Raw genomic sequence first — 22503 nt, forward strand, 5'->3', positions numbered from 1 at the left:
CTTCATCTTCATCATCATCATCATTATTCAAAAATCTAACATGCATATCTTTCTAGAAGACTATTAGCATCCTATCACACTCTCATTACATTCCTTCTCTTGTACACATATCCCTTGTGCCTTCAATGAACCACTCTCACCTTGTGATTGTCGAGAAATAGACTCAACAAGATTCTTCCTCTTTCTTTTTATGATATCTATAATCTCCTCATGGAACTCACACTTGGCTATGCCAATCATTTCAAATTTATCATTCAAAATTCTTTTCTCCAATACATGTTTCAAGTTTGTAGAAACTTCAATGTCAGATTGTAACTTGTAAGCACGGCCTTTTACTTTTGATTTTCCCTAAGCTTTCTTTTTTCTATAGATGGTTCCTCCATAGGAACCTTAAGGGGAGGAGGAGGCACCTATTGTGAAGCCTTGTGAGGAGGTCCTGGAACCTTCCTTCTTCTAGCTCTTGTAACCCTCTTTGAAGTAGAGTGTTCCTCGCCCCCATTCTCACACCTCCGCTTCTCTTTCACAATTGCTTCATTGATATGACACTTGGCAAGGTAGGCATGTAGTGACAAAGAGTCCATATGATCATCCCAAGATGTTGTGTGGAGTATGCAATCACTAGCTTGATGTAGCACATGTTTACTTACCTTCTCTGTCCCAATTGAGGTCATTGCATACAACATCTTTAATAGGCTTTTCTTCTCTCTTTGGAATGGGCTCTATCTTTGCCCCATAGGTGTTAGCCTCCACTGCAAAGATGGCATGAGTGGTTGCTATATCCTCAGTAACTTTTGCATACCTCCTTTTCTAAAGTTAGTTACTAATGGTATACCTATCTCTCACAAATGAATACCTCCTTTTCTAAAGTTAGGTCCTAATGGTATACCTATCTGTCACAAATGAATCTTTCCATCCTCAAAAAATGCAAGATCTCTTTTTAAACCATCATTGAAGCTATCACAATCTCTTCTTCCACGATTTGTGTTATCACACCATACACATATGTGCACAAACCCTGTTTTACTTTGGTATTTCTATCCTAAAGGTTTCCCTTTCTTGTGGCAGGCTGTGTTGGAATCTCAGGTGTGCTAGAGGTAGGAATAGTACCATTCACCACCACCTTGTCTCTACATCATTGCATTTTAGCAAGCAACGAGACCACATCCTCAACATTTTTCCACTCGGCCTTTAGAACACGTTCTGTATTTTTCTCTTCTAATGGTAACTCTAGACTTTCTTGAAGTTTAGGATTTGAAGATTGAAGGAACAATTTAGTCTTTTCACTATCCAAAGTACATCGCTCTGTTCTTGATAGTTGAGTATAGAGAGTATAGCATCGCTCAAACTTTCTTTGTGGTTCAGTGATAGAAGGTGTTGGGATAAAGGCGGCGTGTGCTTTGCCTTGAGGCCAAACGTTCAATGCATGATCACCCACTGACTTACTGATCGCTGACCTTATTCTTTCTACATAAAACAATAAGATGCAGCACTCATTTAGTAGTGAATATTCCACCCACATCACATAGCTTCCACACTGGCATGATCTTCAATTGGTATCAGAGCACAAGGGGAGTGGTGATGACAACCTTAACATTGTGTCATGGAGAGCAGAGCAAAAACAAAAATAATATTTTCTATAGCCTATTTTTGCCCTTTTCGAGCTCCAGACATAGTTTTTTGCATATCTCTGAAACACAGAGTCAGATGGATATGATCCAAGAGTTTAAGTTGGGGTTTTAACACATTTTTATGTATGTATATGCATATACACATTGAGCTAGTTACAACAGCACACAAGTGATACAGATTCATAGGTATAAAAATTATCGATAAGTGGAGTTGTTCAGAGAGCTACTCGTGTGGAATTGAGCTTTGTTGCCATAGTTTTGGCGGTTTATGTATGCCTGTATGTGGATTTGTGATTCGAGACGATTTTGTCTTTAACGGGTTTATGCGCTTTATTCAACCCAAAAAAAATTCTTGCTTCTCTCCATTGTGTTTCAAGATCTTTTAGTTAGTTTCACTTGATGTATGACATATTGTAGATGAGAGATTTGATCTATGTTTACGTGCATAGCCTAGTTTCACAAGTTTTGTGTATGCCGGTTTTGGTAAAGTTTTTTGAGATATTGCTCAATTTACAGGGAGAACTCTATTCTTTTTTTTCCGGATCCTTGCCATTTATTCTACGTATTTGTAGCTTACTCTTTGATGCTTTAGTGGTCAATAGTTGCTCCCACATTGACATGGATTTAGTTTTCTTATATCCACTCTCGCAAGAGTGAGTTATAGTGCATGCTCATTGTGACTACAGGTCATTGCGGCTATAGGTTAAAGTTATGCACTATTTTTTATCGATGGATATTTGTATCGTGAGTCTATTGCTTACAGGTTACATGTAGTCACAAGTTACAGGTTCTACAGGTTTCTTTGGTAGAGCTATGTTGAGCTGGAAGTTGCATATGATCATATTTTTGATTGTGTAGTGGTCGAGGTGATCTCCCTCTTATGTGGTTTATGGTTGAGATTTTGCTCAGTTTACAAGGAAGATTTTGTTGGATCTCTCTGAGGTTTCTTGCAATACATCTTTTGATGCATATGCGGATTTTAGTTTCTTCACATTCATCTAGCATATATGTGTGACATTTCAGAGTCTGCAGAGATGACTTATGAGGAGACGAAGGTCTTGTTTATGCCAATACTTGCATTGTTGGCATTGTGGTCACAGACGACACATTAAGCATCGTTGCTTTTGATGTATGAGGCGGCGGAAATGATTTATGCATGATGCATGTGAGGTTTTGACACAGACTGGAGAGGTGGCTTCATATGTTAGTGATGGTGATGTCACATTTACCTCTAGCATTTCTCATGCTTATATGTCTGGAACATGGGACATTTCTTCTTGGTAGCTGCTAGATAAGGATGCACTCTTCCACATCACACCATGTCATGAGTGGTTTAACACTTTCTCTCTAGTAGGAGTTTTGGTATGGTAGACTTGGCCAATGATTTGGCCTTTGACATTGAGGGTACATGAGATGTATGTTTGTTGTTACCTAGTGGTGCATCTTTTATGCTACGGCATGCGCATTACATCCTTGAGATCACACATAGTTTGACCTAGGTGAGACAACTAGAAAGTTGTGGCTGTGATGTACTGCTTCGACAGCAGTCTTTACTTCGTTAGCGTAGTGGGGATTTCGCAATCCCTGGCCTGTCATTAGCCCACGTGGCTCCAACGCTTAAAAGCTCTAAAAAAAACTACACCGTCAAAAGCCCAGCGCTAAAAATCTATTAAAAAAAACCCAAGGCCTTCGCAATAGTGTGGATGGCACCACTGCCAGGAGCATGTCATGCTTGTTGCTCTAGAACGCCAATGCCAGCAACCACCTCAACAGGACAGTCCGCCATCCCCGTCGTCTTCTACTGAGGTATATTCTAGTGAAGCATTGCAATCTGGATGTATAGGAAGTACCAATCATATGGATGCGCGGTCCAAAACCGTAGTCCGTTGACACATGAAGATCACTCTAGTATTATCATGTAGTTCTCCAATGTTTCAAGGTATGACAATGCAGAGAAAATGTGGTCATGTGCCCTCCTTGGAATCACTTGTGCCTACTCTACGGGATTATGCATTCAAAACAATGTCACTGAGAAACATTCAAGTGAATGAGGACTTCTTTCTCAAGTATCCATGGGATGTCTGTACAGGTAGAGAAAAGCACATTTTCTTTTTTTTAAAGTGGACTTGGAAGTTTTCTAACTTCAGTAAATGTGGGTTCGTCTTTCTCTCATCATATGATGTAGCAATGATCACACATACTTGTTGGTAGTATGTTGCAAGTACGCAAGTAAAGGGAAAAGAGTGATGCTTACCAAGGATGACTATCATTGGAAGCAAAAAGGGCCACCGGTGGTGAAAAAGAAAAGTGACTATACCTTAAAGTATTTCACATACAAAAAACGGAAAGGGAAGCAAATTGACATCGCTAAGCATCATGATGGGTGCACATATTTTATGGAAGAATGCACCGTAGAGAGTGTCAAAGGTTACACGCTCGTAAAACTTCACCGTCACCCATGATAAACAAGACAAAGGAAAACATGCCACCCACTGATGGCGAACAATCTGTTGCTGAGGTCACCGATGCGTGTTCGCAAAATACTATGTTATTAAACGACGATGAGGTGGCTATTGATAGTCTCATGTGGAATCTTTCGGCTCTTGAGGAGCTTCGTGTCCTGAGTGTGGATTCTTGGAATGCGCTGATTGCATGATTTGCTCCACAAGGGCAGGGCCAGCAAGCTCTATTTTGTTTTCAGCAGATGCGAAGCGAGGGCCTCTCTCCAGATGCAATCACGTACGCATGCATGAAGGCATGTAGCTCTACGCAAGAAGCTGATATGGGCACAAAAAGTGCTTCCTTTCCAGAATGTCGCCTCTTGAAATGCATTGATTACGGGATGTGCACAACAAGAACATGGCTATTGAAAGAAGATGTCATGCTTGGGATTGTCTTGGTCGATATGTATGCTAAATGTGCTTGAGAGAGCACAAAAAGTGCTAGAGCAGTTTTCTATCGGGAATGTCGCCTCTTGGAATGCACTGATTGAGGGATGTGCGCAACAAGAGCAAAGAAAAATCTAGGTTGGTTTTAGCGGATGCAAAGCAAGTATATCTCTCCAAATTCATTCAAGGCATGTGGCTCTACTCAAGTGCTCGAGGAGCTTCATGTCGTGAGTGTGGACTCTTGGAATGCATTGATTGCATGGTTTGCTCCACAAGGACAGGGCCAGAAAGCTCTATTTTGTTTTTAGCAGATGCGAAGCAAGGGCTTCTCTCCAGATGCAATCATGTACGCATGCATGAAGCCATGTAGCTCTACGCAAGAAGCTTGTATGGGCACAAAAATTCACAATTATATTGTTAGTCAGAGGCTGCTGAATGCATATGCTTGCACCTTGAAGGCCATTGACCTTTTGCAATGCCGTTGACATGGGTGAGAGAATTAATGAGCCCATACCTGATCCGATGCTCTTGGGGAAGTGTATCATGCTCTAGGCTGCTTTCAACGGATGCAAAGCAAGTGTATCTCTCCAAATTCAGCATCCTATACTTGCATCTTGAAGGCTATGCTTACATCTTGAAGGCATGTGGCTCTATGCAAGAGCTCAAGGAGCTTCCTTTTTGGAGTATGGACTCTTGGAATGCTTCGCATGTGGCCTCTCTCCAGATGCAATCACCTAGGCATGCATCTTGAAGGCATGTGGCTCTACGCAAGAAAAGTCATGCTTGCGACTGTCTTGGTGAATATGTATGCCAAATGTGGTGTGCTTGAGAGAGCACAAAAAGTGCTTAAGGAGCTTTCTGTCCGGAATGTCGCCTCTTGGAATGCACTGATTGTTGCAGAGGCAGAAAGCTCTATGTTGTTTTTAGCAGATGCAAAGAAAGTATATCTCTCCTAAATCAATCAAGGCATGTGGCTCTGCGCAAGTGCTCTAGGAGCTTCGTGTCTTGAGTGTGGACTCTTACAATGCGCTGATTGGATGATTTGCTCCACAAGGGCAGGGCCAACAAGCTCTATTCTATTTTCAACAGATGCGAAGTGAGGGCCTCTCTCTAGATGCAATCACGTATGCATGCATGAAGGCATGTAGCTCTATTGAAGAAGCAGTTATGGGCACAAAAAGTGCTTGAGCAGCTTCCTGTCCGGAATGTCGCCTCTTGAACTGCATTGATCGCGGAATGTGCACAACAAGAACATGGCTGTTGAAAGGAGATGCCATGCATGGGACTGTCTTGATCAATATGTATGCCAAATGTGGTGTGCTTGAGAGAGCACAAAAAGTGCTAGAGCCTAGTTTTCTGTCCGGAATGTCTGCCCCTTGGAATGCATTGATTGCGGGATGTGCACAACAAGAGTAGGGCAAGAAAGCTGTAGGTTGTTTTTAGTGGATGCAAAAAAGTATATCTCTCCAAATTCATTCAAGGCATGTGGCTTTGCGCAAGTGCTAGAGGAGCTTCGTGTCTAAGTGTTGACTCTTAGAATGTGATGATTGCATGATTTGCTCCACAAGGGCAGGGCCAGCAAGCTCTATTTTGTTTTCAATGGATGCGAAGCGAGGGCCTCTCTCCAGATGCAATCACGTACACATGCATGAAGGCATGTAGCTCCACTCAAGAAGCTGATATGGGCAAAAAAAGTGCTTGAGGAGTTTCGTTTCCGGAATGTCGCCTCTTCAAATGGATTGATTACAGGTTGCGCAAAATAGGAACATGGCTATTGAAAGAAGATACCATGCTTGGGACTGTCTTGGTTGATATGTATGCCAAATGTGGTGTGCTTGAGAGAGCACAAAAAGTGCTAGAGCAGTTTTCTTTCCAGGATGTCGCCCCTTGGAATGCACTGATTGCGGGATGTGTGCAACAAGAGCAGGGCAAGAAAGCTCTAGGTTGTTTTTAGCGGATGCAAAGCAAGTATATCTCTCCAAATTTAGTCAAGGCATGTGGCTCTACGCAAGTGTTCGAGGAGCTTCATGTTCTGAGTGTGGACTCTTGGAATGCGTTGATCGAATGATTTGCTCCACAAGGGCAGGGCCAACAAGCTCTATTCTGTTTTTAGTAGACGCGAAGCAAGGGCCTCTCTCCAGATGCAATCATGTATGCATGCATAAAGGCATGTCCGGAATGTTGCCTCTTGAAATGCATTGATTACGGGATGTCCACAACAAGAACATGGCTGTTGAAAGAAGATGCCATGCTTGGGACTGTCTTTGTCGATATGCATGCCAAATGTGGTGTGATTGAGAGAGCACAAAAAGTGCTAGAGAAGTTTTTTGTCCAGAATGTTTCCCCTTGGAATGCACTGATTACGGGATGTGCGCAACAATAGCAGGGCAAGAAAGATGCAAAGCAAGTATATCTCTCCAAATTCAGTCACCTGTACTTTCATCTTCAAGGCATGTGGCTCTACACAAGTGCTCAAGGAGCTTCATGTCATGAGTGTGGACTCTTGGAATGTGTTGATTGCATGATTTGCTCCACAAGGCCAGGGCTAGAAAGCTCTATTTTGTTTTTACCAGATGCGAAGTAAGGGCCTCTCTCCAGATGCAATCATGTATGCCTGCATGAAGCCATGTAGCTCTACACAGGCTTGTATTGGCACAAAAATTCACAATTATATTGTTTCTCACCAACCAAAGTCTCTTGGAGTGCTTTTATATCCAGCAAGGACAGGTGAGGAAGCTTTGAAATTAATTTCAAAGATGCAATATGACATGGGCATATTCTTCATGACCATTTTGCCCGAAATGTTGCTTGTCGAATGCATTAAATGATGTGAATGGCGTCTCTTTCAATGCATTGGTAGCGGGATATGCACCGCAGAAGCAAGCGTAGAAAGCTCTAGGCTATTTTCATCTTTCTATCTGTAGTGTGGACTCCTTGAATGCACTCACTGTGGGATATGCGCAACAAGAGCAAGGCCAATGAGCGATACAGGAAAGAAGTTGTGCTTGGCTTTGCCTGGGACTATGTGTACGTCAAATATGGTGCTCTTCAGAACGCACGAAAAGCGCCCGAGGAGCTTCTTGTGCGGAACGCCGCCACAAGATCGCAGGAAGGGTCTCTATCCAGATGCAATCAACTACGCCTACACAGGAATCTGGAAGGCATGCGGGTCAGCAGATGCAATCACGTACACACCCATAGATATTAGAATTCACGATATGATCGCTACTCAACGTTTGTGGGGAGTACGATTTCATGCTTGGTGGTGGTTTGATCGATATGTATACAAAATGTGGTGTTCTCACAATAGCACAAAATCTTCTTGAAGGGTATCCTCCCAGGGATGTCGTCTCTTGCAGCAGCGGGTTAAGTGCAGGAGATGCCCAACATCATTGATGCAAGGAAGTCCATTGGCGATAGACATTCAATCGCGCGGTGAGTAAGCATTATCATTTTATGATTTTTGACATTGAGAATGCAGTTAATGAACACACTGAAAATTGCACGCTGCCGTGGGAATGGCACGTTCTCTCGTACTATAAAAATTGGGGAGGACTGTGCAAACTCCCCCATGCAAGGAGACTTGCATGTTTTCTTTTTTTTAAAACATAAAAATGGAACAACAAACAATTAATAACATTGACATCTTGTATGATCATGAACATTGAGCTTGACAAAACTCTTAACACTCCTTGTGGTTTTTGGCGAGGTACCCCTCTGAAGCACTAAGATTGGTAACCAATTTATGCGGAGGTACACCACTAAACCACGACGATCGGTATCCAAACACTCTCAGGTAAAAAAATCTAACACTCCTTCATGAGATCTACTCTCTCTCTCTCTCTCTCTCTCTCTCTCTCTTAGTTTCCAATATTTTGTTCGAGCTCAATTCGATGGAACATAGCTAACGAAGCACTCTAGTTCCAGATGCCTTGCGGATCGCTTGTGATTGCAAGAGGAGCTAGATATGGCTTCTTCGGTCCATTAGACGTATCTTAGGTTCAAAACGGTTTGGTCAAGAGCATCAACTCCCTAGTAAGGTATGTACACAAACTGCAACCACGACAACCGCTTTCACACATATGACACTATGTACACTATATATAACATTTTGTTCCAACCCACATATGAAAAGGCATAAAAAGTGAGGTGAACATTTTAATTTCACATTGTAAACATGCCATGGCAAGATGACGTGCTCATTCTTAAATTCTTTTGGCAGCAATCTGCTTGATGGAAGGGTAGCACTCTAGTTGATAGAAGGGAATTTCGGGTATTTTTGGAAATTTCAACAAAATGTCGAGATATTTTGTTCGATACAAAAAAAACTCGCGCGCGCGCATAGTGACACGGATACGCAGAGAGAGAGAGAGAGAGTATAGATGAACGTACTTTCGCGTGCGAGAGTTCCATGGGCCTTGATCAAGCCGCAGCGGCACTCCTTTACGTATTGCACGGCCGCTCCCCCCTACTATAACTATCTCAAGCTGGACGTCCAAGTCGGTGCGACTCTGCAGGTAACCCCCGCCGTCTCTGCTCTATGGGAAACGCGGTAGCATGATGGAAACAATGATTGCGTGCCTTTGGAAGCATGCTCTGTCTTTTAACATCCACACCACATGAAAGCCAGTGACCACGGGTTAATGTATATTCACGATTGAGGTGGGTGACTAAATAGCTTGCTGCTAAGAGCCTCTATATGCAATTTTCTATAAGTTTTCCTCGATCACCCACATCATTCTCTTTAATGGGTACTGTTACTCAAATTGCTACCTCTTCCTAGTTGCACATTAGCGTCAAATATCTTCTCAGGATCGTTTTCCAAGGCTAGCAATTTTTCAGTATTAAACATAGTAAGATTTACACAATGAAAGTGTGATTTGAGATGTGATTTAAGGACAGTTTGATAGCTTTCTTATACGTACTTTTAACAGTGAGATGCCCATTTATGTACAGGCAAGTTTGCACTTATTCAAAATTGCACAAGTTGCTGCCATTCTATTATTGTAGCCACTTTTTTGTTCAATGTTACACAGTCCTAAAAATCCTTTGCACTTACAACTGTTTTGGTTGAAACAGTTGAACTTGGCACCAGTAAATGCAGAAGTGGATATTTACACCGGAGATAACATGGAACAAATTGAAGTCAAGGTATCGTGATTCTATTTGAAAAAGCTCAAGGATCTTCACCAAACTTTCTTGCTTTAGGATATGACATGATTTCTAAGTGTGAGCTTAGATTTTCAATTTAAATAAGAGAGTGGTGCGCTTTAAGTGAGATATAAAACTAAAATGCCGTATAGATTTCAATATAAATTAAATAGTTTAGTTTGCAGAGGTTGCTTCCCCTTTGCAGATTTTGACACAGAAAGGAGTCCCTTTCTCGTGGGGACCCACAGAGGTGACTGTCTTTCAGACATTGAAAGAGAAATTGACTACAGGACCAGTTTTGACTTTGTCGGATTTGCAGAAGTTATTCGAAGTATATTGTGATGCTTGTGGTCGTAGTCTGGGTGCGGTCTTAATGCAAGAAGGCCATGTCATTGCCTACGAGAGCCGATTGTTCTCAAGGCCGGAATTGACAGCACAGATATATGAGAAAGAGCTTTTGGCGGTTATCCATGCTCTTACTGAGTGGTGACATTACCTACTTGGAGCCGATTTTACGGTCTTCACAGATCACCAGAGTTTACGCTACTTCTTGTCACACAAGCAACTATCGGAAAAGCAAATGCGGTGGGCGAACATCTTGTCACAGTTTCACTTGCAGATTGTCCATGTGCAGGGACATAAGAACTTGGTGGCGGATTCTTTGTCCCGGAAGCCGTTGATTCTGGTTATTTCCGTGATACATCATAGGAGCTTCGAGGATATGGTCGATCAGTATGCCACAGATACAGATTTTGCAGATATTTTCACTCGGATACGGAATGGGGAGGTAGTAGCGGGATATTCCATTCGGAATGGGTACTCGATGAAGAAAACGATGATGTGCGTTACACAGCCGTTGAGGGAAAAGGTTTTAAGCGAATGCCACTGTCCACCATTTACGGGTCACCGCGGCATTGCTACCACCTTGAAAGGTGTGGAGAGATACTTCTTTTGTCCGAGACTTAAGGACATGGACGATTTTGTACGTAGTTGCTTGGTATGCCAGAAGGTCAAGCTTGACAGGTATAAAGCACAGGGATTGTTACAGCCTTTACCCATACCACCCGCCCCTGGGAAAGTATTGCAATGGATTTCATTTTTGATCTTTCGAGAACACAGAGTGGGCACGATGGTATCTGGACTCTTATTGACAGATTTAGGAAGCAAGCTCATTTGATTTCAGTGAAGAAAACAGTCAAGTTGGATCACTTAGCGAGAGTGTTTGTGGCCTAGATCTTCAGATTACATGGCATGCCTGAGACAATTGTCTCTGACAGAGATCCCCGATTCATGAGTTTGTTTTGGAAGGCTATTATGGAGAACATTGGCACGCGGTTGCAGTTCTCGTCATCTTTCCACCCGCATACAGATGGGCAATCGGAAATTGCAAATTGAGTCGTACTGGATTTATTGAAGTCTTACATCTCGGATTAGAAGACTCAATGGGAAAAGTATTTGCCTTCGGTGGCATTTGCCTACAATAACACGATTCACTCTTCGACGAGGAAGGCCCCATTTGAGATTATTGAAGGTGCTACGAAGGTTTCACCCTTCCTAAGCACGAAAGATAAGATTTTTGAAGCCGACGAGTACACACGGGACTTGGATATGGCTTTTGCCAAGGTTCGGGAGGTTTTGCAAAAATCTCAAGAAAGACACAAAAAGGCAGCAGATCGACATCGTCGCGATTTGAAATTAAAGAAGAACAATTGGGTGCTCTTACGTTTTGAGAAGGCACGCCTGAGAAAGAAAAAGGGAAAGGAGTGGCTTTTTCCAAAGCTTAGCATGAGATACTATAGACCTTTCCAGATTTTCGAAAAGATAAATGATGTCTCCTTTAGACTGAAGCTGTGCAAGGTGCAACGGAATGAATGTTGAACTTTGCTCAAGATGAGTGCTCCGAACTGTGCTCAAGGTTCCTTTTACTTACGGAAAGGTAGAGCCTTCCGTTCTTAATGCGAGAGTCCAATGGACACAAACAAAGTGAATGGACATTGTGCGTAAAGGTGCATGAGACTGAGAGATAGAGAGAAGAGAATACGACACTAGAGATGTTGTAAAACCCTCCTCCGAAGGCCCCACTCCTAATGGCGAGAGTGGTCTACTATTGATTGCACAATCTGGTACAATGATTGGATGCAAATCTATTGGGTATGTCGATGTCGACGATGTGGACGACGAAGACGATGCTACGGCTGAAAATGGTGCTGAAGTAGATGCTGAATGGGTTGAATGCTGTTGATGCAAAAATGCAATCTGCTGGTCCTTAAAGGCTGCTGAAAATCTGCTGTGTTTCTGCTGTTCAAAAACGCTATATGGGCTGGACTCTGTTGCTTTCAAACGCTGAAAACTGCAGCTCCAAAATGCTGGTTTAGGTGACCCAAAAATGCTGAATAGCTGGCTGAAAAACGCTAGGCCTCTTGGGGGTTCTGCTGAGAAGTTGTCTGTTGAGCGTGTGCTCCTGCTGCCTCTTCTGCCAAAAAGTGCTAGTGCTAGGTTTGCTTATATACAAACTTAGCAAAATTGCCCTACCTACTTTTCAATAAAAGTCACTTAAAAATAATAAGTGAAAAATGTCAAAAATAGGAAAAATAGGTCTATGCACTGTGAAAATGCTCTTGATGGGATCTGATGGGAATCTGATGGTCTTGTTGTGTGCAAGCAGAGGATATGCAACTAATCTAAGTGCCTGGACATGCACGGTCTGCGAATAGACTCACAAAGGTGCCAGATCACTTCCTATTCTAGACTGACTTGACTGAACTGAACCCTGGTCATGCTGTAGCTCGTCCACGGACACATAGGGTTGGATGTGTCACGTGACATTCCCTCCTTTTTAAAGTGAGGTACTGGTACCGAACTGTATGGCGTCGAAGGAGATCGCCAACAACATCTGGAATCCTTGAAAGGACTCTTCGCCGGCCCACTCTGAGGTTTGGATCGTGCGATACTTGAACTTCATGAAGGTTTGCAACGCTTGCTTCTTTTGGCCGCGCCGAAAGCGACACAAAGTCTTCTGTGGCTCCTTCAATGCTTCAACTTCGTCTAGAGTCATGCTTCTTCCTTCTTCAAGAATCTCCGAGGCTGAAAATTCCTGAAACCACTTCCAACACAAAAACATGAACATACCCATTCCATGTAAAGTGACTGGAAAAAATCTCTTCTTCTCTAAAGACTGTGCATGCAGTGTAGATGAACAAATAGACGGAGTGCCAACCCGTTCACCACACACACGCAAACAATGAGATCGAATCTTGTCTTGCTGATCTAAATCAATCAACTGTGGCAATTCACAATGGAAATGCCGATGCTTGATATTCAATCCTTCTTGTGCTCTTTCGGATACTGTGTCATGCCGTGGAAGAGACATGGAATGTGAATTCCTTGGGTGCAAACATTCCATGAGTAATCCGCATACATCTGTGCTCATTCATGAGTGAATCGTGCTCAACATACTATATGTCATGCCTAGGAAAAGGGATTACATAAAGACACTGACTAAAATACAGGAAACGATCATGAATGAAACACTCGTACAATGTATGCTGACTAATCATACGAACACATAGTACTTCCTGTGAGGGTTCTCTGGACCTAGGCTCGAGAGCCAAGATCAGATCTTCGTAATCGATCGATTCTGCCTGTGGGGGTGCTGTGGACCTCGACTTGAAAGCCAAGATCGATTCTTGGTGATTGATCCAATCTGCAACGAGGTTAGCTTGGCTATAAAAAGCATCAACTAAACCATCATTCTTGTGAACAATCACATCGTGGTCATACAAATCATCATGCTCGTGAGTAATCACATCTTGATCATGCAAATCATCATGCTTGTGAGAAATCACATCTTGATCATGCAAATCATCATGCTTATCATTATCAAGCAATTCCTCATGCTTATCATCATGCAAATTCTGTGTGTCATGCTTTGGAGAAGAAGAGACCGAGAGAGTCTTCTTTTCCCGAATCTCTTGCATGTGTGCCTGTACTTGAGAAAAGAATGGAACAAGGTGGATTTCCTTTCGTTGTGCTCATGCTCTATGGCTGCCATTCTTTCTTCGTGTTCACGTTGTATTTCTGCTTTCTTTTTTGCGGCCTCCAAGCGTGCTTGCTCGCGCTCACGCTCAAAGTCTGCCTTTCTTTATGCTTTTCTTGCTTCGGTTCTAACTTCCTGTCCATCATCATCTTGTCGAAAGCCTCCATAGGAGTTAGTGCAATCCTTGGCGTAGATGGGGAAGGGGGAGGGTCGGAAAAACCTCCTGGTGGGGAAAATTCTTCTTCGCCTCTCTCATGCTCATCACCTCCAAGCGAAGTATCCATTCCGCTTCAAGTGATGACCATCCACTGAAGTCTTTGGTTCTTAAGTTCACGAGGAACTTGGGTTCTTGTGGGTCTTGGGTTCTTGAGGTTCTTGGGGGTCTTGAGGTTCTTGAGGTTCTTCTTTCACTTGCAATCTGTGTTAGAGAACACCCGAGTTCTTCTCTTTTCCGCGGGTGCACCCCTTGGCGGCCTTGCGCTCACACCAAGGTTTCTTTTTCCCACCTCACGTAGATAGGCCGGCCGCTAAGTGCACGGTCCGCTCTCAATGCGTGAAAAGAGGCACAAGGGGAGGCTCGACAAGCCCTTCTTTCTTGGGTTTCCTGTCACTCTTCAAAAACATGATTAGGAATCGACACGCCTAAGAGAACTTGGGTTACGGAAGGTAGAGTCTTCGTTCTTAATGCGAGAGTGCAATGGACACAAACAAAGTGAATGGACACTGTGTGTGAAGGTGCATGAGACTGAGAGATAGAGAGAAGAGAATACGACACCAGAGACGTAAAACCCTCCTCCGAAGGCCCCACTCCCGATGGCGAGAGTGGTCTACTATTGATTGCACAATCTGGTACAATGACTGGATGCAAATCTAATGGGTATGTCGATGTCGACGACGAAGACGATGCTATGGCTGAAAATGGTGCCGAATGGGCTGAATGCTGTTGATGCAAAAACGCAATCTACTAGTCTTTAAAGGCTACTGAAAATCTGTTGTGTTTCTATTGTTCAAAAACGTTATAAGGGCTGCACTCTGTTGCTTTCAAACACTGAAAACTGCAGCAAATGCTGAATAGTTGGTTGAAAAACGCTAGGCCTCTTGGGGGTTCTGCTGAGAAGTTGCCTGTTGAGCGTGTGCTCCTGCTGCCTCTTCTGCCAGAAAGTGCTAGCTCTAGGTTTGCTTGTATACAAACTTAGCAAAATTGCACTACCTACTTTCCAATAAAAGTAACTTAAAAATAATAAGTGAAAAATGTCAAAAATAGGGAAAATAGGTCTATGCACTGTAAAAATGCTCTTGATGGGATTTGATGGGAATTTGATGGTCATGCTGTGTGCAACCAGAGGATATGCATCTAATCTAAGTGTCTGGACATGCACGGTCTGTGAACAACAGACTCACAAAGGTGCTAGATCACTTCCTATTCTAGACTGACTTGACTGAACTGAACCCTAGTCATGCTGTAGCTTGTCCACGGACACATAGCATTGGATGTGTCACGTGACATCCCCTCCTTTTCAAAGTGAGGTACTGGTACCGAACTGTATGGCGTCGAAGGAGATCGCCAACAACACCCGGAATCCTTGAAAGGACTCTTCGCCGGCCCACTCTGAGGTGTGAGTCGTGCGATACTTGAACTTCATGAAGGTCTGCAACGCTTGCTTCTTTGGGCCGCGCCGAAAGCAACACAAAGTCTTCTGTGGCTCCTTCAATGCTTCAACTTCGTCTAGAGTCATGCTTCTTCCTTCTTCAAGAATCTCTGAGGCTGAAAATTCCTGAAACCACTTCCAACACAAAAACATGAACATACCCATTCTATGTAAAGTGACTTGAAAAAATCTCGTCTTCTGCTGTATGACTTTTTTGAACTGGAATTCCCGATAATATGATACTGATTTGTTCTTGACTTGTCTAAGTGCAGGAACTATTAGACGAAATGACTGCAGCATTTCGGTCTGAAAGATCTGCAGCATTTCGGTCTGAAAGATCTCGATAGACGTGATTGCAATAAGGATTAGTTAATCGGGCATCTATGAGGTCCCGAGTGGATCTAGATGAGATTTCTAAATACGTTGCCGATTAATCATGGTCTGAGATCCGAATGAATTTTTAATGTGATTTGTCATGTGATGTCTTGTTATGTCAAGTGATGTCTTGTAATGTGACTGTCGATTGGTACATGTGCTAGATGTGTTTTCCTAGTGCGTCGGTACTAACAGTCAGTGTCTGCTAAGGTAGTTTATGGCCTCTTTCTGTTTTGTAGGTGTAATCGAGGGCGATTACAATGCTTTCAAGAGGGGGTTATGTCACAAACTTGTGACGTGTCATGGTGGCAACATACACACACTCGACAGGCAAACTCAAAAATTATGCAGGAATGCTGACGTGGTAGTACGGCAGAATCCCGGATTTTGCTACGGAAATTCCACTGAGACAGAACTGACGTGGCTGGCTGTACGGAATTCCGCTTTTTGCATTGGACTGTACGGCAGCTGTACAGATTTTCTTTTCCTACGCAAGGCTGAAAAAAATCCTACGCAATGTTTCAGAAGCTTCTGAGAGCTTTGCTTTATTTTTAAGCTTATTTTAAAAGATGACAGCTTTTTGGGGCTCTGCTTTTGGCATCCCTTGTAAACCTTTAAATAAGTGGGTTGGGCTCTCACAACTCAGAGCATCTGGACACAGAGTTTGAGAGTGAGAACCCTCCCACTCCCTTGTACTTTAAACTCAGATTAATACAAAAAGAAATACCAAAAGGGGCGTCAGTCTTTGGGGCCAATATCTCTAGGCACGGAACTCCGCCGGGCCATGTCGAATCAATTGTGAACTATGAACAGTTTTGAAGTGAATCTTTGCTGTGTCGTGGTAGAATCTTGACTTGGAGTGTCCAAGTTTGTTACAGAATCTGGTGCGGTGGGGACTGCACAAGAGAGGAGCCACTCCCCTCCTTTGTCACAGATTGCCTAGATGGAATATAGTCGCTAATTTTTCTTTGAGATTTTAGGGTACTGATAGGCTGACAATATTTTGTGGAATGAGTTTATGAACAGATGTGCATTGAATTGGAAATTTCCTTACTTGAATTGCAAACATGTGTAATTCTCCATCTCAGAGTAAATCAGTGTTAGATCTCCTCGATTTCCTCCACGGTCAAAAACCTGACTAGGTATTATGAGTGGCGTGCCAAAATAATCCGAAGCCTCCTATGTAATCTCCGTCTATGCTGGGATGCCCTCCTCTGTAATCGTGGACGCATGGATCTCCCTAGGTCCATCGCGCGGTCAATCAGTGTGCCTCTAGTGGAGGCGGGATCTGAAATCTGCTGCAAAACCTATCTGTCTAGCTGTCTAGTGGTAATGGCGGGCGTGAAATAGTCCGTAACCTGCCGTTGAGTCTATCTCTCTGGTCCCCTCAACAAGCAATCTCTATGTCTCCCCTCAACTCAAGCAAGAACAGACCCAAGCATCTTTGATCCTGGTATCCCATAACTTCTGAAAGTGGTCCAAAACCCTTTCTGAATAAGCAATGGATTTGCCCGTGAATCTCATAGTATGCGGAGCAATGACATATGTAATGCAGCTTTGTCTCTTGGCTCCTTATGGCATACATGACATACCCTAGCCTCAGCCAAAACTCCTCTATATCTGCCAATCTCAATCTCAAGCTGGTGTGAGGATATGCGTATCTTGCCAATAGCACACCGCATCCCATATGATAAATGTGTATCCATATAGTTGGGCCTATCTGAATCAAGTCTTGGCGGATAAGTCTAGTAATCCGTGTCCGTGTCACAGTGAGTGAGGGGGCCTCCAAAGAGTACTGGAAGGGAGAGAGTCTGTCCATGCTAAAACCATGCATCTAGAACCAAGAAGTCATCTGTTCATACCTGTAGGCCGTGTCTCCTTGTAAGGCCAACTGTTGAGAAGACTCAAGAGCATGCCGGACATACTTGTTTCTGGAAGGTCCCACAAGCTATGTATGAAGAGACTGATCTAGTAAATGCCTCAATCACCACCGGAGTGGCAGCTAGCTATGCTCTAATAATCTCATGAGGTGCTGAGGGGCCTTGGCTCTAATCATCCGGGAAATCATAGATACCAAGGGCCTCTCCATTCCTTTCTGTAAGGATTCTAGTCGCTAATCCTTAATTAAGTACTTAAACTCATGATTAAGACTTAAGAAACTGAAATTGAACTTAGAACAAGACTTAGAAGACTCTGTGTTCGATTTCTTGAAAGTGTGATACAAGGGTTTCTTTTATAGGAATTGAATAGTCATCAGTGAAGAGGCACGTCTCTTTGTGAAGAGACATGACTTTAGGTGAAAAGACACATCCTTTCGGCGAAGAGCTGCAACCATTGGGTGAAGAGTCGCATCCGTAAGGTGAAGGGGTGTGACCAGTCGTCGAAGGAGTGTGGCTTTTGGCGAAGAGGTATGTCTTTTGGGCGAAGGGGTGTGACCATTCGAGAACAGGAGTCCTCCTGGGTTAGTCACACTTCGCATCTGCATCTGTAATGAATCAAGAAGAGTGTAACAAGTCACAATCGTGACATTCCCTCCCATTTATATTAAAACCCCGTGTTCAGATGAAAGTCTTCCGCTCTTCAAAGAATTCTTGAAGGAGGTTTGGGTACTGCTGCATATCTTCATCCGTCTGCCAAGTTGAGTCTGACTCATCAAGATCCATCCACTTGACAAGAAATTCTGTTGTGATCTTTCGTCTTGTTTCTTTTTGTCTAACATCAAGAATCTTTTCTGGAACAAGAATTATGTGTTCATCCTCAATTTCTGGCACATAAGAAGATAAGTTTGGAATTGGCGAATCTCCTTGTATGTATTGTTTGAGCCAAGAAATGTGGAAAGTTGGATGAAGTTTTCCCCATGAGAGTGGAAGTTCCAACTTGTAACTGACAACTGAGTACTTCTTGATTATTTTGAAAGGTCCATAGAAGCGAGGGCACAACTTTGGAAAGAGTGATTTCACAGTTTTGTAGCGATGAGGTGCTACATATAATAAAACCAAATCTCCCTCTTGGAAATCTGCATGTCGTCGATGCTTATTGGCTTGTTTCTGGTACTTTTGTTGGACATGAACCAACTTGTCACGTACTTGAATAAGTACATCTTGCATTTCTTGAACCAACTGATCTGCTAGAGCTACTTTGTGTTGAAGAACAAAGTTTGTCGGTATAAGAGGAGTATGTCCATAAGCTGCTTGAAATGGAGTCATGCCAGTTACTGAATGGATAGAGTTATTGTATGCGAACTCTACAAGTGGCAAATACTCTTCCCATGACCCCAATCGAATTTGTATGTAATGTTGAAGCATTTCTTCCAAAATTTGATTCACTCTTTGTGTCTGCCCATCAGTTTGAGGATGGTATGCTGAGCTGAATAACAAATTTGTACCAAGGGATTTGAAAAGGGATGTCCAAAAATGCCCTGTGAATTTTGGATCTCTGTCTGAAACAATAGACTTTGGTAATCCATGTAATCTGAAAATGTGTTGCACAAACAATTGCGCAAAGTCTGGTGTCGAGGCAGCTTTCTTGCAAGGAATAAAGTGTGCCATCTTTGAAAACCGATCCACCACCACGAGAATCTGTGCATTGCCTTTTTGAGAACGAGGCAATGTAGTGATAAAATCCATGCTGACACTTTCCCATCTTTCTTGAGGTACGGGCAAAGGATGAAGTAACCCTTGAGGAAGTTGTCGAGAAGCCTTCATTGTTTGACAGGAATGACAAGCTTTGACAAACTTGATAACATCTTGCTGCATTTGTGGCCAAAAATATGTTGCAGATAACAATCTGTATGTCTTGTTGATGCCTGGATGAGCAGCAAAAGGGACTTCATGATGTTCTTGGATCAAAATTTTCCGCAATGGTGTATTGTGTGGAACACAAATGCGATCAATGTAATATAGCAAGTCATTGACAATGGTGTAAGCTGCAAACATATTCATCTCTGCAGGAGTCGGAGTAGAGGATTTAAGAGCTTGAAATGCATCCCCAAAATCTCGATCTGTCAAATACTCATGCTTGAAACAAGCAGGTATTTCCATCTGCACACCGGAAATGGCAAAGTTGATGGCTCGAGGAAGGCGGCTTAAGGCATCTGCAACTGCATTTGCAAGGCCTGGCACGTATTGAATAATCATATGAAAATTTGCCAAGAACTCAACCCATCGTCCTTGACGAGGATTCATCACAGGTTGAGTAAAAATGTATGTCAATGACTGATGATCTGTCTGCACCACGGAATCTGCGCCAAGAAGATAGTGTTTCCAAGTGTGGTAAGCATGAACAATGGCTAAAAATTCCTTGTCATAAAGTGGGTATCTCATTTGTATGGCTGAAAATTTGCGGCTGTCAAAAGCAATGACACGCTCATTCTGCATAAGAACACCTCCAGAAGCACGATCTGACGCATCGGTCATGACCTGAAAAGGTTGAGTAGGATGTGCAATAGCCAAAACTGGAGTTGTCGTCAAGGCGTGTTTAAGGGCTTTGAACGACTGTTCTGCTTCTTCAGTCCATTGAAGTTTATCCTACTTGGTAAGCTCAGTCAAAGGAGTTGCAATGTCGGAGAATTTGTGGACCTTGGTATGATAGAAGTTTGCAAGTCCCAAAAAAGAGCGCACATCTGAGATAGTGAGCGGTAAAGGCCAATCCACTATGGCCTGTATTTTCTTGGGATCGACTGCAACGCCACTGACAGAAATAATGTGACCAAGGTATTCCACCTGATGCTTGAAGAAATCACTTTTCTTCTTATTGATATATAGCACATTGGTTCGCAAAACTTGGAAGACAAGCTTCAAATGTTCCTTGTGATCAGCCATCGTTCAACTGAAAACTAAAATGTCATCCAAATACACAATCACGAACTTGTCCAAGTATGGTCCGAATATTTCGTTTATCAACGTCATGAAAGATGCCGGGGCATTGGTTAACCCGAATGGTAATACCAGAAATTCATAGTGACCATACTTTGTGCGAAAAGCTGTCTTGTACTCATCACCAATGCGAATGCGAATTTGGTGATACCCTGATTTTAGATCAATTTTGAAGTATATCTTTGCTCCCAGTAACTGATCAAATAACTCGTCAATGCGAGGCAGAGGAAACTTGTTTTTGATCGTCAACTTATTCAAAGCACGATAGTCGATACAAAGACGCATAGATCCATCTTTCTTTTTGACCAACAGAACAGGAGCTCCAAAGGGACTTTTGCTTGGGCGAATATGACCTTTATCCAACAAATCTTCTAGTTGCCGTTGTATCTCTTGAGATTCTGAGTATGAAACTCGATAAGGGGCTCGAATTGGTGGAGGTTGGCCGGGGATCAAATCAATGGGATGATCCACGGGACGCCAAGGAGGCAAAGTTGTTGGTAGCTCGTCGGGAAACAAGTCCAAATGTGGTTGAAAGAAGGGTTGCTGCAAATAGGCAATGTTTGAGGAGGATTTAACTTCTGCTTCTTTTGCACCAGGTTTAACATCTCTTAACATGATTAAGGCAGTAGCACAATCACGTTTTCGAACCAGCCGTTTGACTTGTAAAGCAGAAACCAATATAATGGGTTTGGTATTGAAAAGACCACGAAGCTCTATTTCCTGTTGCTTGTGAAAGAGCCGAATTGAGTGATCTCTGAAACTGATTATTGGATCATACTGAAATAACCACGATTGGCCAAGGATCGAGTCGTAATGTGACAAGGGAATAATTGAAAAACCAAGCCGATCCTAGTAATCCCGAATCTGAAAATCCAGCTTTTCAATCCTTTTGTTGCACTCGAGGAAGGAACCATCAGCAAGTTCTACTTGGTAAGCTGCCTCACCAGGTTGAGTTTGAAGGCGCAGTTTAGTAATCAAAGATGTGTTGATGAAATTAGTAGAACACCCACTATCCACAAGAACATTGATTGGCTGCTTGCCAACAAGGCCAAGGAGGCTGAGAACCTGATTCGAAAGATCCACTGGAGCAGTGACGTGATTCCGAGCATTCATCATTAAGGCACTTACAACCTTGGAAACTCGAACACAATGTGCTGCTTGTTTGCCTTTGTCTGGGACAGGAGGTTGGCTGTGGATAGGTTCTGAAATTGTGGTCTCCATGTGAGAATTCTGGCGAGGATTTGAAGGATTTGGCTTCTTGGGGCATTCATACCACCTGTGATCTCCATGACAAATTGTACATAATCCTGTACGGTTGGAGTTGGAGGTTGAAGGAGCTGATGAAGAGGATTGCTGTCCAGAGGACGTATTCGGTCGAAAATCACGACGACCATTCCTTCTATGGTTGGGACGATTGTTTCGTCGATTCTGATTATTTGCCGAAGAGGAGGCTCTGGAAGTAGCTGCTTGTCCAGAAGATTGGGGTTGAAAAGAAGTTTGTCCAGCAGAGTATTGTCTCGAAGAGTGAGCTCCTGAGAAAGAACGCTGATTCTGACCACCTTGTCCTTGGTAATTACGTTGTGAAGAGCTTGCAGAATTGGAAACTCGGTCACAAGGAAGGAAACTTCTGAGTGGGCGTCGATTGTCACCAAGACGCTCAATATAAGCGATTGCAGCATCCAGTGTGGCAGGGTTAAATTTATGGACATCATCTCGCAGGGAAGGCTCAAGTCCGTCAACAAAACTATGGAGTTTGTCGGAAGTACTGAGAGTCTCTATCTCAAGAGTTAATTTCTGAAACTCTGAGATGTACGCGGCCAAGGAACTACTTTGGCTCAGGCGGCGGAGAGAAGACCGGGCGTGAAAATCGGCATTTGTAGGCTCAAAAGCCTTGCAAAGAAC

General features: G+C 43.1%; 1 protein-coding gene and 1 pseudogene across 2 annotated transcripts in view; both read left to right on the plus strand.

Moving 5' to 3' along the window:
* The first annotated feature begins 2780 nt into the window (after positions 1-2780).
* On the plus strand, positions 2781-4284 carry LOC147465350 (uncharacterized; annotated as a pseudogene).
* A 4551-nt stretch (positions 4285-8835) lies between these two features.
* LOC147465351 (uncharacterized) overlaps positions 8836-22503 on the plus strand; it is a 70517-nt gene continuing 56849 nt past the window's right edge. The window contains exons 1-2 of one of the 2 annotated variants that reach the window (XM_086519583.1): positions 8836-9033; positions 9596-9667. In XM_086519583.1, coding sequence (XP_086375709.1) covers positions 8899-9033; positions 9596-9667 — 207 coding nt within the window. In that variant the 5' untranslated portion in view covers positions 8836-8898. The remainder of the gene's footprint in view (positions 9034-9595; positions 9668-22503) is intronic. The other variant, XM_086519577.1, reaches the window with a different exon arrangement.

This window comes from Adiantum capillus-veneris, chromosome 1 (assembly GCF_014529385.1).
Source record: "Adiantum capillus-veneris isolate H3 chromosome 1, ASM1452938v2, whole genome shotgun sequence".
Taxonomy (NCBI): domain Eukaryota; kingdom Viridiplantae; phylum Streptophyta; class Polypodiopsida; order Polypodiales; family Pteridaceae; genus Adiantum; species Adiantum capillus-veneris.